Source organism: Poecile atricapillus, chromosome 3 (genome assembly GCF_030490865.1).
Source record: "Poecile atricapillus isolate bPoeAtr1 chromosome 3, bPoeAtr1.hap1, whole genome shotgun sequence".
Classification (NCBI taxonomy): domain Eukaryota; kingdom Metazoa; phylum Chordata; class Aves; order Passeriformes; family Paridae; genus Poecile; species Poecile atricapillus.
In genome coordinates, this window is record NC_081251.1 from 32,919,046 (window position 1) to 32,936,004 (window position 16,959).

The 16,959-nt window shown below is 34.4% G+C and overlaps 1 protein-coding gene across 2 annotated transcripts in view; it reads right to left on the bottom strand.

Moving 5' to 3' along the window:
• Positions 1 to 16,959, bottom strand: part of PHIP (pleckstrin homology domain interacting protein) — a 105,741-nt gene that overhangs the window by 11,954 nt on the left and 76,828 nt on the right. For both annotated transcript variants that reach the window (XM_058835165.1, XM_058835164.1), the window contains 11 exons: positions 13,353 to 13,460; positions 12,846 to 12,970; positions 12,555 to 12,637; positions 9,469 to 9,580; positions 9,189 to 9,250; positions 7,456 to 7,611; positions 5,423 to 5,543; positions 3,617 to 3,742; positions 1,613 to 1,685; positions 1,166 to 1,216; positions 724 to 873 (listed from right to left, as the gene is read on the bottom strand). In XM_058835165.1, the coding sequence (XP_058691148.1) occupies positions 724 to 873; positions 1,166 to 1,216; positions 1,613 to 1,685; positions 3,617 to 3,742; positions 5,423 to 5,543; positions 7,456 to 7,611; positions 9,189 to 9,250; positions 9,469 to 9,580; positions 12,555 to 12,637; positions 12,846 to 12,970; positions 13,353 to 13,460 (1,167 nt within the window). The remainder of the gene's footprint in view (positions 1 to 723; positions 874 to 1,165; positions 1,217 to 1,612; positions 1,686 to 3,616; positions 3,743 to 5,422; positions 5,544 to 7,455; positions 7,612 to 9,188; positions 9,251 to 9,468; positions 9,581 to 12,554; positions 12,638 to 12,845; positions 12,971 to 13,352; positions 13,461 to 16,959) is intronic.

Below are 16,959 nucleotides of genomic sequence, written 5' to 3' on the forward strand. Positions count from 1 at the left end.
CGTGCCTAAGCCTAGTAGAATGCTCTCTATCAGCTCATTTGAGGATCTCAAGCACATAGGGCCACTTGTAATTGGACACAGCATAAAGTTCAGGTTACTTCAAAAATAATGGTACCCAGTGGCTGCAGAAGTGTCAAGACAGATCTACTAGTGACTTACAAAAGAGAAGCATTTCTTTCCTCTAATTGAGACAGCTAATTTTGCTCAAGTTAATCACCCTGGAGCGCTATTTTACAGAACTTAAAGATATGCTGGAAGGAAAGCAAGCAAAATCTTTGCTTTATTACTTGAAGTTATCATATAGTCTTACTTTTAGTTTTTATACTCTGAAATTAAGCCAATGATCCTTGACAACATATCATATGCAACAACCAAATATATGCATTTCATATATATATATATATGACCATTTTTCAGTCACAAAATGAAATACATCTTAATTGCAAAGCTGCAATTTATTTTAAAAGCTGTAATTTACTTAATAACATAAGCAACAAAAGTATCTGAGATAGCAAAGAAGTATTATTTATTTTGAAATTAGTTGAAAACCAGTAAACATTATTAAGCAAGTGACAATGAATTATGTCAAAAAATTCTGTCACTACAGCTGCCTGAAGTTTCAATTGAAAGAACTGAAAAAATGGTCGAAGTTAAAAAAACCACAAACCAACCCATCACTTAACAATTGGATTATAACCAGTTGTCTTGTTCTAAAATACTCACTGGATACTCAAGAAGATCCACTGGTTGTCGAAATGGTTCAGAGTCTTCACACTGAAAAATGAGATTCAGCAGCTCCTGGCATTGCTTCTTCCATGACTGAATGTCATATGACTGAGCCCTGTTACGTAGCCGCCGCTTTGGCTGATGATCCTGAAATGACAATATTGCCTGGTATATATTAAATAAACTAGCTGCTTTTACAAAACCTAATGGAAAAGTTTCCCCACAGGATATAAATGAATTCACAATGTGCAGCAGCACAGACAGAAACAGTTTTACATAGAACAACTCAGTAGAACAACACGTCACTAAATTCAAAACTTCCAAAATGCTGACATTACACAATACTAGAAATATTTCAGTTTTACGTTCCATTATTTACAAATACATTTCAGCAACTGTAGCACTAACAATATAAATTGAACTATTTAAAAACATTTACCTTTCTTTTTCTAGTGGAAGTCCCCGGCACGTTTGTGTCTTTCTCTTCTTCCTTTGAGCAAGATAATGAGTCGCATAAAAAGGTTAAAAAATATAAGCATATATGAGCAGGACAGTTCTTTTATACTTTAAACTTAAAATTTGAGTCTTTACAGTCCTACCCCCATCCCTCTGAGAAGCATTTCATGTGACTGTCAATTTTGAGAAGCTCTCAGAAGTCTAAGCAGCATCCTCCAGCGAACTATTACAGCTCTCTGCACTAAAGTAAAGAGAGGAGGCTGGATTTTCACCCAGATTCCCAGCTGACAAGAAGAAACGTTGTACTGACAGAAAGGTATACTCCACTTCCCAGCAGTGACTGAAACCAGTACTCTGGTCTTCCACAGGACAGACAGCGGTCTTGTTTCTCCAGTGTATCAATGCCAGTGCCCAAGACGCCACCACTTACCTCATCAGAGTCAGACAACACTTTCTTCTTCATTGCATTGTATAATGGAATTATGTCATAGCAGCTAAGGTCTCTGTAAAAAGAAACACAAGCTAACATTCATTTTCTATCATCACCTGTGGAATCTACTGTAATTTGCCTAAGAAAAAGTATTTATGAAGCCGTTTCCAAATAAAATGAGAATATGTTTAGTGCCATATAAATACTAAGAGAACTGAAGTAATAAGTCAAGCTAACCATCAGCTCAGAAAGTTATAAAATATAGATCACTTAACAGCATGAATGTTTTAAAATGAAAAATCATAATCTTTTACCATGTAATTGTCAGCATCAGAAAAATCTACTCCTATACTATATAAAAGGTTTGAGGCCCATCTAGCTTTGTAAGGAGCATTACAGTAAGTTTATTGTACAAAAGTGCAATTTAATAATTTAATATGATATTTGAAATGCAAGTGTGTAAGGACTAACACTGTTATGGCATAAACCTGCATAATTAAATCATCAAAACACTGATTTTCAATTCTTGATTACCATATAAAACTTCTCTACAAAGGAAAGCTCAAAGGTATTCTACTATGTAGCAATACAAACCACTGGGAAGAAAAGTGGTTTGTAACACTTTTACCAATTGTAACTGTAAACACTCAGCAACTCCGCAGGGGAACCAGAATACCTAATACAGGCTACTGCTATTACCACTAGAACAGCTGTGAGAGAAGGTGAAAAAAGGTTAACTAACTGCAACACCCACCCCCCATTTTCAGCTCTTTAAGATACTTGGGTAATTTAGGAAACTGAGACATAGATTTCTAAGAGGCATCTAGATATTTCCTTCTCATTAGAGCCATGGGCTTTACTTTTGATTGTCTAGGCCTTCTACCTTACAGTTACAATCATAAAAATAAAGTCTGGGTTTTACATAAATCGCTAGTTCACTTAAATTAGTATATTAATAGACTCAAGCTATAGGCCATTATTAAATAAGAATATCCAACAATATCCACTAATTTAGCTAAGCCAATTAAAAACATACACTTTGAAAAACCCTGAGCTGCTTAATTATTCAGGAAAAAAAAACCATGTAGGACAAAGATGTTAAAGAGCAAAATTAGTACCAGAAAAGCCCTTTAGATATATATCTGTTCCTAATGGTGTATATGTCACTAAAATTTTTAACATCTAAAGCAGTTAAGTGTTTTACATTCTCCAGCAAATATCAGAAATCACAGGCACTGAAGAAATTGAAGATTTACTTATGGAGTCAAAGCCCTAGATTTCCAAACACTAAACAGAGTTCTAATGTTAAGAACACACAAAATAAAAGAAACTCTAGATTCAATTGAACACTAACAATCTAAATCACTAAAAATGTCACAAGTTTTGTTAAACTAATGAAGTATCTTGCTGTGTCTACAAAGTGGAAACAGCAGCACTCATTGTGTACAAGCAAACCAAGGCAGTGGGCACAGTAAGTTCTTACAAACTTCAGGTGTCTAGATGTGTCAACTGACTGAAAAATCTTAAGTATTTGTCATTGAGCTTGTCTATGGGTGATAATAGAACATTTGAAAGACAGCTATAACTTCGGTTGACTACAAAGCCTTTAATTTATACTTTCCATACATATAAAAAGTCATTTCAAATCTATTATAAATTGTAATCTCGATTTTAGAATTATGTTAACATAGCCAGTATTCAAACTCAAAATTAGAACTCCTAACTTACCAATGAAAATATCTGTAACTCTGTGAAGATACTCAAACCCATTTTTATCATTTAGAAGGTTTATCAAAATAAAATGCCATGCCAATCTATGCCACTCAATGTATTACACAACTTGTTTTGCACACTCAAGAATTCTTTGTCAACATAAGCTCTATTCTTTTCTGCCCCAACAGGTTTATTTAAAGTGCAGAACTATCCTACTTAAAAATTCAGATCTAAAAAGGCTCTTACCTTGGTAAGAGATAGGAATAACAACAGACCTACTAAGCAACTCACTTTATGAAGTGTAGCAGAAGATCTGTGACAAATTTGGCAGATTTGACAATAGGACTTCCAGGTTCATTAAATGTGCGAGTATTGTGTTCAATGTACCGGACTTCCCACATTAACGAAGAAAGGCGCCTGTATCCAAACAGTTGGAGGAGAAGAAAAGGAAAAAGAAACAAGGACAATTTCTAGAAATGTATATGAACAGAGGAAAAGACCATTACATCCTTCTTCTCATTCAATATTGTTTTCCATGACATCAGAAGACGTGCACATTGGATATGCTGCCCTAAGTGACCAGCAGCAGGCAGCTTCCTCTGCCTTCCTGTTCTCATGTTATATTCTGTGGTAATCTATAGAAATGGCTTTAAGAACATTCAACTAACACACCACAGGGAAACTCAGCTGTGACACTTCAGCTTCTATTATTCCTTTATGACACATATTACCCATCCTGTATCATAGCCTTTGAACTCAGTTACGGATCAACAAAATATTAATAAAAATATTTTAGAGTATATATTTTTCTGACAGATAGACAACAATCAGATTCCTTCTGATTGAATAACCTAACTATAGAATAGTGACATTATAAAAAATTATGTACAAAACCAGAATAACTGAATAAAACAGATCCAAATCAAAAAAAGATAAAGTAAAAAGATAGTAAAGGTTCCGGCAGCACAAAAGTTAGTTTTAAGGTAAGCCTCATGAAAAGTAGCAAAGATCAAAAGTGATCTGAACTAATTGACTAAATGTAAAAAAATCACTGAGAAGCACAACACAGTGAAGTTGTTTATTACCTAACTAGGCATGAGCAATATTACAAAGTAAAAAAGCCTGATTTATTGAAGGTGTGTTAATTACCAAAACATAAACGCTTACTCTTTTGACAAGAGAAGCAAAATCCAGCAAAAAGTTCTCTCCATCTGACAGTAAAGCAGCACATTATAGAAGAGAAAGCTGGATTACCTCATATCACACAATAAACATAGAATTCAATATTGCAATAGAATGATAAAAAACAGTGGTGCTTTTTTGAAAATGAAAAAGCAAATTTAGTTTAGAATTTAATCTTCATTTAGCATGTATAAAGCACTAAAAATGAACTTTGAAATTTGGCCCAAAACAAAATCCTATCCATATTTTTTTCAAAAGAAACTAAAGCAACACTGATTTTAAAATAAGAACTAGAACAAGAAAGGAAACTGAAGTAATTTAAAAAACTATACTCCTATATAGATATTTACTAAAAAACAAAAAGAAAAAAGAAAAAAGCCCACAGCAATTGCAATCACAGTTTAGGAAAACATCAAAACAGTATCAAAAAGTATAAACTTATCTTGTTGCTGTACAACAACTCAGAAGTTCAACACCAATAATTTAAGTAGTCAGATTCTGTGCAGCTGCTTATGTGATACAAGAATATTTTTTAAAGTATATTAGGACAAAAATCCACTTGAGATATTTTTAAGGTTTCTCTTATTAAAATTATTTTAGAAGTACTTTAAAAAAATGATTAAGTGGAAACTTAATCCTTTGGACCAAAAGTCACTTTACTAACCCTGAAATTTGAATCTCACATGGAACAAGTAATTTGCATAATCAGGTATTTGAATGCCATGTAGTTCTAAAATACATTTTGGAGATGTTCAATCCTTTTTTGAGTTTTAGAAAATGGAAACCTAGATCAAGGATAGAAGATGAAAGAAAGTAAAAGTGCACACCCACGCCCACATCCTAGTTGACAAGACAAAGAGCTACCAAAAATACAGCTGCTGGTAGATCACAGCAGAACTGAGACTTGGGTCTAACCTGTAAAATCTGCTTTCCAGTCTTTGCTTAATGGTACTGAGGTCAGTGGGATATGCCACAACAGTGCAATACATTGGGTAAGCTTGAAGATCCACTGGTGCCACAAATGCAGAAGCAATATCTAGATGAAAAAAAAACAAAAAACAAACCGTAAACCCCCGGTGTTATATTCTGCAAAGTTCCATGGCAGTTTTGAGATTTATCCCCCTACAACATAAGCTATTTCTTCATGTTTGAAGTGCACAGCAGTTTCCCAAAAATAACAGTAACTACTCTAGATATTCCAAATGATTTCTGATATTCTATTTAGAGTGCTTGCTGAGGTGTGTGCTGTACATCCCATTGCTGCAGTGACTGAGGGGTGCCCATTCTGTTATGCATGAAGCACCACACTCCCCAAAGGCACAGCAAGTGCACATTTGAAATATATACATTTGAAAAGTGTAAAAATTATACACAGATGAAGGCATGCAATTCAGTATTGTTATTTACAGCACAGGCTCATTTCACTTTATATTGCCACTCTCATATCTTCAAACAAAGCAATACATTAAATTCCTGCAATAAAAGTTACAGCGCTATTTCAGCCTGTCAGATGTGGGTAAAATCCACACTCAAAGTAAAACAGAAACACTCTCTCCTGTCCCTACCTAAAAGAAGCCTTCCACAGCAAATCCAATACTGTGCTAGAGGACTGCTGAGCAATTTAACCCTGTGCACCTAAACAACCTTGCTTTCTCCCTCCTGTACTTAGAATCATCATGGGCTTAGACACATCATTCTAAAATCTGACATCTCAAGGAAAAATTCTGCACTATAAAACCACAAAATCACCTTTAAAAGTCTCAAAAGTCTTTAAAAACAGAAAATATGCTGCTGCTAAAAATATTGCTCTTCTTCTAAAAGCTGTTTACTCACTCTTTTGAATATTATAGCAACTGCTACTTGGTACCACTATGCACCGCACCTGCTATAGCTAAATCCCAAAATAAGTGGTCTGCCATGCATCATAACACAAAATGTAAAAAAAATCTTTGATGGCACAGCAAAAGCAGCTCAAATTTTCATTTCCTCCTTTTGTTTTAACATAAATCTCTAATTTGTCCTACTACACTGTATAGATAACTCCTTTGTTTAGGAAGCAAATGGAGGCTTCTTATGCAGTACGTCATCAAAGAAACCATATGGGATATAGAGGTAATCAGAATTATTTCAAGAGTTAAGAGGTTTTTGGCTTTTTTGAAACATGAATCTTACCTTGCATTAAGTGCTTCAAAAATCAGTTAAACAAAGTATCTGTAACTTTTATATTTAATGCATGACCACTGTTAGCCCAAAACATAAGACTGCTAATTGGACACCTCCTGTATTTACTGATGGATCTCCAACCAGACATCCATCTTTGATCAGGTAAATTTTGCAGCTGTGTGTTAAACATTTTAACAATTACTTTTTCAGAAGCTGCCTGTAAAGAATAATTGCTCCACAACCAAATAGCAAGTAGCTTTCCTAAGATAGCCAATTACTTTTCCCTCAACATTTAACATAATTAAGGAAATGTGGAAAAGAAATCAGGAATTAGGAAAGGCTAATACAGGGAAAATCCACACACAGATATTCATTATCTAAGTAAATTTATGCTTTTTTTCTTCCCCACATCTGTCCGTAATTTAGTTAATATTCACTTAATCATAAGGGTATTAATTGTAACCCCAACAGGAGATTCTGGTAGCTGAAGTTAAAAAATCAAGTACTTGTTTTTAACATACAAAACCCAAACTCCTACCCCTAGTATATGTCAAATTATCTACCAAAAAGCAACAGTTACCTTGGGAAACAGGAAAAAAATTAGGCTTCATAAGTACTCACTATAAAAAAAAACTTCAAAGATGTTCAATGCGTAAGTTTTGTTGAAGTCAACAAGAGGTTAAATGTGTATTTTATCACATTCATTTTGGTAATTTCAGAAGTTCACATGATCACAGTCTGAAAAATATAAACCAAAAACCTTTCCCATATTTTTCAAAATTTACCTAGAGTCATAAGTTGGTTTATCCCTGCAATAATTCTGTCACATTCCTCATCTCGAGTCCTGGAACCCCACTCTCCATCCAAAGGTTTGTAGAGCAGTGTTCTACGTTCATCGTCAGTTAAAGGAACACTAGTTCCCAGTTCTTCTGGAAATACAGCTGGAATGTAATATGAAAATGAAAAAAAAATATAAATGTTTGTATCTTGTGAAATGCATATACCTGTAAATCAAAGATACCATGAAATCAGTTTTACAAATGCATAGCTCTTGATTTACTCAAAGACATTTTGGATGTATCCAGTATCCTTTCTATATATTATTCTCTTACATTTAAATCCTTACAATGCAGTTTGGTGTAGAGGTCCTCCCTGAAGATTTATCCTCTTCTGAATAGCTAATTATAAAATTCATTTTAGAACCAACTAAGACATTAATTTATCACAGTTAAAATGTGTGCTTTGGTATTGGAGTTATTCTGTGTTTTAAAAGCCAATATTCTTGACAATGAGTTATTTCGGTAAGGAATGGTAGATGATTTCCAGATGGAGTTTAAGATAACTTTGACAATGCTGTTAAAACATTTCCCAGGTAGTGGTTCTACATTGTCACAGACATCACAATGCTAAAACCACAGTTCCTGAGTATGCAAATTAATAGCATTATCACCTAAGCATCCTTGAGGACCTACCAATTTTGACAATTTATACTGTAACAGCAGATTTTTAAAATATGACGTTAAGCACTCCTCTTGACAATTTTTAAGAAGGTATAACAAATGTTGATATTTGTGAATACAGCAAAAAATCAGATTCAGGTTTTGTTATCTTAATCAGTACCTACTCTTTATCTGAAAGAGGTTTCTCCTTTCTTAAGACAACAGGAATTGGCCTCTACTGAAAACTAAACAGGGGCAGTCTATTTCAATTATTTATTTTGGTCTCTAACACCTGTATTTCACTCATGACAATGAGGTACCTATTAAAAGAAGTATTGAACCATAACAAAAAGTTGAAATTAACATAATTACAACTTTAAATAATTTAGAATTATTTATGGTTACTTTTGAGAGACAATATGATCAAATGTTTCATGGAAAACATAAGGAAAAAATGCTGATTCTACCTTGCTTTTTAACAAGGGTTCTATGAAGTCTTAGAAAAACCCAACTAATGAAGAAACTATGGAAGAAGTACTACATTCTTCTTTTGAACATGTGAACAGCTCCCATGCTATGCTGTCCACTCTGCAGCATGTTCATCTGCTACAAGTGCTGGGCCAGAGGGGGAGAAAAATCCTGCTATTACCAAACTCTCTCATAAGAACAGCTGCATCTGCAATGGACCGAATATCTGCAGGAATGCTGACACATCTTAGAGCAGCCAGTTTTCTCAAGCTGACCTAGGGCATGGGTTTATATCCCTAATTGTACAAAGAGTTAAGTTTAACTGCACATTATCTATAGCAATTTTTTTATTATTTCTAGTTCAACATCACTCAGTTTATCTAGCATGGCTGTTTTTTCACAGCTCTTTTATCTTGATTCACTTTTAGTTTAGTGATTGATTTAAAGATATTCTTTAAATGCAACTGGTTTGTGGGCCTTCCTCACACTCCCCCACAAAAAGCAGGATTGTTTATGTAAAACCGTACGACTTCTTTTTCTTCTTAAAATATACTTGTAAAGCAAATTATATTTATACTTGTAAAGCAAATTATATTATTAAGGTAACATACCATTACTTGGTATCAGCTCCATGTCCCAAGGGCTCATCTTCTCAGTATCACCATTGTCCCAGCTTAAAAATAATCACACTTGAATTATCTACTAATATTACTTCAACAATGTAATTATTTAATGTTTGTAACAAAACTTTAATTTCTACACCACAGAGTATTATAATAAATTGGTACAGCGAGATGCATGACTGAATTTAATGAAAGTAAGTTTCTCAGTCAGTACTTCAAATGAAGTAATAAAATTAACATAAAAAAGATTGAAGATAAATTTGCTAACCAGACATTGTAGCACTGAAATAAGCTATCAGGATAATCAGGCTGAAGAGGTTCCTGGCTTTCAATTGTTCCAAACCACCAAGCATCATCGATCACTGACCTGAAACGATCACCTAGGTAAGAACACAAAATAATTTCATCAATATAAGGCATGTTACCCTCCCAGAAAAGCAGGTTTAGATATATCTGGCTTGATCTTGAATACAGAAATCCTTTTGAACATTTACAGCTTCAGCAGGCAAGCATGAGTCAATGCTCAGTTAAAAACCAACTAAATTTTTAAATTCTTTCTGAAGATTGTTTTTTAACCAAAATGAAAGTTAATATAGCATTTTAGAAATATAGCAATTTGCAAATCTACCTACATATTCTTTACTTATGAATTTATTTCTTAATTTCATATAAAAGATAAAACATTTCAATGCTTTAAGACTCCTTTAAGACTCACATCTACTTGCATTACTACGTGCTACCTTAAAATAACTGAGCACTATGGCACCTCTGTATGGGGAGTATTTTACAAGCTTCTGAGCTCGTCCTCCTTAGTTTCTGAAGTGTTTTTTCAGCAATGCAAATGTAACTCAAGAGGTTCATTTTCTTTACTATGCAGACAATCTGACTGATAATAGAATAAAATTTATTAAAGCTTGCTCAAAAGGTTAGCAAAGAAATTTATTATGACTTGCAATGGCTTAACTACCACAAAGCATTCATGCAGCTGAGAAAAAAGGTCAGAAGCATTATTAAAAGAAATTACATATGAGAATGCATGTATTACACACCATCACAAATGCTAACATTTTCTACAACACATGCCACAAAATTAAGAAACAATTTTAGTGTAGTATTCTGTTCAATACAAGAAAAGATGTAATTTAAGCCTGAGATTCCAAGAAGTACACATTCTGCTGCAGTATTTGTTCCATTTCAATACATGCACCCTCTGCCCAAATGCTTGCTGAAGTTGTCTGAAATAACAGGAAGTAAACATATTCTCAAAAATGGTCTGCTTTCTTTACCACATTTTTTTTTTAATTTTAAATTTAATGGATCACAATTACAAAGCTTCTATAATAGTCCTAATTGTGTTAAATAGAACCAAGTAAACCAGAAATATCCGAAATGCAAGATCAAAAATGTAAATAAGGGCTGATGTTCTATTTTAAAAGAATAACTTATTTTCTGAAGAGCTATAAAATTACAGTTTTCAGTACGGCCTTCCCTGGTGATCAGTTTTACAAAGAAACATGCGTAGGTACAACTAGGAGTGACTTCACTGAGCTGAACATTAAGCAGATCAAAACCACTTAAAGGGGCATATATCCTGGCACCTGCTTCTAAATTCTCAAGAGCCACAGCATTCCTACAGACAGAATGCTAAAGAAGAAAACATGAGTGAAAGAAACTCTTGAATCACGACTTTCCCCATCTCCTCTGTGCTACCTCATCTATGCAGAGAGCAGTCCAAAATCTCTCAGAAGAAGGTGGCTCCAGTGTAATTTTCCAGAACTGAGTATCCCCTGCATAATGTTCGCTTGAAGATAACAAAAAATGTATATGGAACTCACAGTGGCTGCTATGTAATAAGAGAGAGATATGCACACCCGTCTTAAGACGTACAGCTGAAGTTGCAGGAATACTACTGGAATAGCTTTTAGCCCAAGTATTAAACTTAGAGTTAAATTATAATAAGATAAAGAAACGCAATAAAAAGAGTATGAATGCAAATAAGAACCTGTAATTTCAAATTTTATGTTTGTTTCTTCTAAAAGGATTCATACATTAATATAAATTTAATATTAGAAAATTTAATAGATAAGCAAATATTCTTTCCTAAAACAAAGCCCAAACAACAACAAAAATTCACATTATTTGCATTGGAAGCTTGATAAAACATCCTGCTACTTACAATATTTTCTGTGTAGCTTCCATTTATTCCAGATTGCAAATTTCTTGAAATACACTATCAGCTCAGGAAACCTGGCTAGGCTGTTCACAAACTATGGCAATCATTCTTCTGCTGCTGCCATGATTTTGTCCAAAAACATGGCATGGCAGAGAACAAGACCACAGATCCATAACCAGGAGGAAAGAGCAAAGCTTAGTGATCTATTAGATCTTCACCAACCTTGTCACTTATGAGATCTTTAAACTGAAATGATCTTTTGATGAATGAATGAAGAAGATATAAAGGTTTACATTTCTCATTGGATCAGAAGCCCAGGGTCTTTACTAAATTCCCTATCGAACTGAAGATGAGCTGTATTTTCAGACAACATAGTGTGAAGAATGAAATTATATGGAACTTATTCCTACAGCATCATGTAATTTATACATCTACTGCTAAGGCACACAACCTAAGGATATCAAAAGACAGAAGATTAATTAATTCCACTGCTGAAAGGTGATCTTTATTATCATATGGAAAAGATGACTAGTAAATAGATCTGACCGCAGCACTTAACAGTCATGGGCATTATTTCAGTATCCAGTACGCACGAATAGCTGGGCACAGGCAAAGTAAAAAGAATCCAAGTCATTCCCTCATCACTTGGCAGTGAATTATAACTATATACACTTCAATGGAGCTAAACCACAGGGTTTAGAACGGAATTCAAAAAGTATAACGACACGGAAAGAGCATTCTTGTTGTACAATCTAGACATCAATTTGCGATTTTTGAAAAAGTATTCTCATGTTTTCAGCAGAAATTTCAGAAACTAGAAAAAAAAAATCCTACTAGCAATGCCATTGTAGGAGGGCCTTCAATTAAAAAGAGAGCTACACACAATATATAGGCTACAAGAAGTTATCAGGAGCAATAATAACTAGTCTCTCTACAAATATACAGCTGAAATTTTCTTTGCTTTCTTTTAAAGATCACCTTCACTATTCTGCTTGCTTGCTGCCACTTTGGTCAAGGACTAAGTAGAAGTCCCCGGCTAACAATCACAGTTTACTCTCTGACTTCAGCACAGTGTTAGGATTTCTTTACCACAATCTACTTTTAAGAAAGTTACCGAGAAAATAGGTGGACACTTAGAAAAACAAATAAAACCACAGCACACAGCTTTCCCCACAACTCACCTATATTCCATCGCCTATGCTTTGCGTCATCAAATTGTTGCCTCAAAACTAGGAAATCTATGACATCTGGCATATCATGATACCTAATTACAACAGAACACATAACTATTAAGCGGTAAAACAGCAAAAGCATAACATAAAGCACTTACGTAAAAAATTAATACTTCGAATTCAGCACTTGAAAAGCACAAGGTCAGTATTAATGTTATCATTAAACTTTCAACCTCAACACCCCCCTGGCCACCCCGTCCAAGAAAACCCCCAATTTGCATACAATATTCTTTTCCTTACTTCATGGTGAAGGCTCCTCCAGTCAGTTTACCCGTATCAGGGTCAAGAAAAGCTAGCTTAAGACAGCAGAGAGTAGGCAATCCCACTTCATACTTAATCCCAACTATTTTCATTAGCTCTTGCTCCTAGAAGAAACAAAATACTATTACCACCACCGAAGTTAATTGAAATAGCTTTCTAAAACATGAAAATATGGGTATACTGAATGTACTATATTTCTGCCAGATCACATCAAAATCAAGAATCTGAAATTTAGTCTTCCACGAGCTATTATTTCACAATGCAATATGTTCGAAAAATATTTCGCTATGAAGTATAACCATCTCATCTGCTCAAGCTGATACAAATAGTAGTACAGTTTAAGGTCTTATTTCACTTGACCATTAAGTTAAAATTTTCCCTTTATAATATTAAGAGTACTAGATTTATTTGTCTCAAGGACTTCCAGTTAGTTTCTATTTTTGTTTTAATATTAAGATATAAACAAAAAAGAAAAAGAAGTCATACCCGCAATTCCATTTTATGCCATGGTTGTTTCTTGGGATTAATATTATATATTTTGTTCTTCTTGGCCATTACAACATATGCTTCATGACCTTGTCGGAAATAGTAAACCTGAAAGTGAAATGTGACAGTTATCCTACAAAGACTCTGAGGAGCTGAAATGCTAACAAGTCCCTGCCACACAATGTGTGTACTTTCTATTCCATCAATTTCTATTTCATCTGCTTTCAGCCTGTTTTCCTGCCAAAGTCTTGGGTTCTCAAAAAATTAAGTGGAGGAAAATTAAAAAAGCTATTATAAAAACATTTACAGAAAAAAGCAGGAAATACTTAGAACATTATTTTTTGTATGAACAAAATACCTTAAATTACATGTGACTGAGACCAACAAAACCAGTAACAAAACCATCCATTTATCATTGCACCATAGAGCAATGCAGTTATAGCAACAAGAATTCCACTAATCCACCTGGTTATACATCACTGCAGGACAGCCCTAAGTTATCAAGTATCACTAAATTCACTATCTAGATTATCCTTTTTGAACAAGAAATATATTTTAGAAGTTCTTGTTCTGGAATATAGAATATTCTAGAAGTTAATGTTCAGTTAAGATTTTGGTGTTTGCTTCCATATCACTGAAAAAATAGCCTAACAAAGGCCTGAACAAACTAAAATAGACATTTCCAGTGCTTATTAATTTTTTTTTTTAATCCTTCCAATATAAATTTCTATGGTTCAGACATCCAGAGTCTAACAGCTCTGCTTTGATCTTGTAGTACATCATACCACATGGATGAATGCTTTTATTATAAGCCATCACTGTAATGAAGTAGTAAGTTGAAACCCACAAACATGTATTCAAGGAATGTATGTCAAATGTGAAACAGAGGTTCCACAAACTAATTAGAACAAAGATCTGATAAACGTCTGTATTCTTGGTACAATGTATGCTAAATAAAAGATCCTCTTCAAGAGCACCAACATAGGATTTCCATCTAATAGCACAAAGGAAAGACAGCTTTAAAATAAAGGTCCAATACAACAATAACAAAAAAACATAGCAGGAGTCCCTCTTTAAAATGTATAAAGAAACACTAATATTCGTATTTCTACCTGCTTTCAAAATTCTTGTATCATAAAACATCATAAAGAAGTTTTTGCCAGGTTTCGACATTAACAGGTACTGAACTCTTAGCGTTAGGTGGCAGTTTTAAACTTTTTTAAATGGAGAAGGACTCATTACCACATTCTTTTAAAAAACCCTGTTGTTAGGGTAATCAATATGCATAATATCCTCATAGGGACAAAACACACAGCAGCTACAAAAGGCATTAAAGCAGTGAGAATCTTCTAGGCACTGTCAGAATCTATCTGTCAGGAGAAGGAACAGAGGCTACTAAGATACATCTGAAGGCAAATTTCCATTACATTCCCAATATTGTGATGATTGCTTCCCATACATTTCAGTGAATCAAAACAAAAAAAAAGTGCATAGGCTACAAACCATCTCTGCTACACAGTGTTTCTCCTAAACCACTACATAAATTCAACCCACTGTTTACAGAAGTGAAATATTCTTTATTTTGCAAATGGCTCTAAGCATTGCATCTTCTGTCAGAAGAACAAACTGGGAAGATATCTGGTAAAAATAGAATTTGTGTATTTTCACAGGAAATAATATTTTTATTCTTGATGAATTCCTGCTTCTGCATGTTCGTTGTAGTACCCAGATAAAACTATTTTTTATCATGTTAAGGGCAGAACACTCCAACAAACATGCCTTCTGATATTTCTGATATTCAGACAGCAAAACTGCAACCCCATCTCTGGTGGGTTTCTGCCATTTCTCAGGACAGGGCAGAGACACATAAACAGCACTATTCAGAAAGGGAAATGGGTTGGTATGTGCTATTCTTATATACTAAGTGTAACTAAATACAGCACTACCATCTTTTTCTTGTTTGTACAGCTTGAGAACAAATTTGAAATATATCTCCCCTGAAATCTTATACCTACCATCCAAAAAAATGTTGGAAGGCCACACAATATTTCTTCTCACAACATTTCCCTAATTAAACCAACCCTTGATTTCTGTGAATCTCAAAAGTAACTTTCTAGATGAATAATTTCTTTTCCCATATTAAGTAAATCCAGGGAAGACGAGTATCAGAGATGGAATTTCAGATAGAGAGGCTCGATTACAAACACAGTCTCTATTGGTACAGTTATTCCTACTTTCTAGGCACAGGACACAAAACTTTCTGTTCTCCGATAGAAAGCATTTTTAGCAAAAGGATGTACCCTACTTAGATATTCCTAGAACACACTGTACATGCTATTCAGCAGGTGCCAAATCAAACACAACTGTTTATCTTACTAAACCAATAGGACGTTAAAGTCTCCTGAGCAGTATGGTACTGATAAATCCTTGGCTGCTTCACTGTATCCAGATGGTGTCAGGCACCAAATACTTTTATTTGGACTTGATCTTTTGAACAGCAGTCTCCAAAATATGTTTACTGGAGGGTATCAATCCATAAGGACTTTCTCTAGCTGCAACTCTCAACTGGAAATGCTCCTTCCCTCCCTCACTAGCTTTGCTGATGCAATTTTTGCATAGCTGTGCTGTGAACTGGATCAGTGAAGTGATCCAGTAAAAACAAAACTGCTTGCACATGCAACCTCTGCTCCTGATTCAGTTCCTAAGGTGGTGCCCACATAAAGCTGTAACTTGGGAACAAACTTAATCAACTTTGCCACCATGTCAAGTATTTCTCCAACAGCATTCTGAAGGTATGAGCTATACAACAACTCTGTCTAGTAACTCAGAAAACATGCTGCTCCCCAAAGAGACAACACACTGTCCATTACAGCATAAGCCAGCCATTTCCTCATATTTTAACCTGAGGGGGTTTTAAGAAACATGCACAGACTCTGGCTTTCAAGATTGCGTTCTACCTAATACTACTTATTCATAGAATTCACTGTAATGTTCACCTGCTACATATTCTAAAGTACAAACTGGTGGGTATCCTTTCCCTATTATATTTTGAGACATCTGGGTCATGTTTACAAAGTATTTACAGACTGGTTTGTATAAAATACATATACACAAAACTTTTCTCTTGGTTCTCTGTTGTAAGAGTAACAGGAGTTCTTTGATATCAGGAGCACAAGTGATAAGGACAGCATCAGAGATTTCCTTCAGAATAATTTTTTTTTTTTTTTAAATTACATGAAAACAATCACACCAAGCAAAAAACCCCACAACCTTCCCCAGGAGGCTTAATTCCTGTTTTTTATTTCAAGTCTCAAACTGAAGTACGTTTCCCAGACTGAATTTCATATCTGATTTCTTACCTGTTCTTCAGGATACCAAATGCCCTACAATTAAGGAATACTTCTATGACATAAAGCACCTCACACAGCTTCTCTACAGGTGTCATAAGGAAATCAACACACTTAATACCATACAAGAAGGAACACTACAGCAACAGCATAGATTAATAATAAAAAGTCAAAGCAACACTGTGCAGAATATTTTCTAAGTACAAGGAAGCTAAAGCAAATTTTAGCCAGATCAAAGAATGTTTTTAAGAAAATCCAAA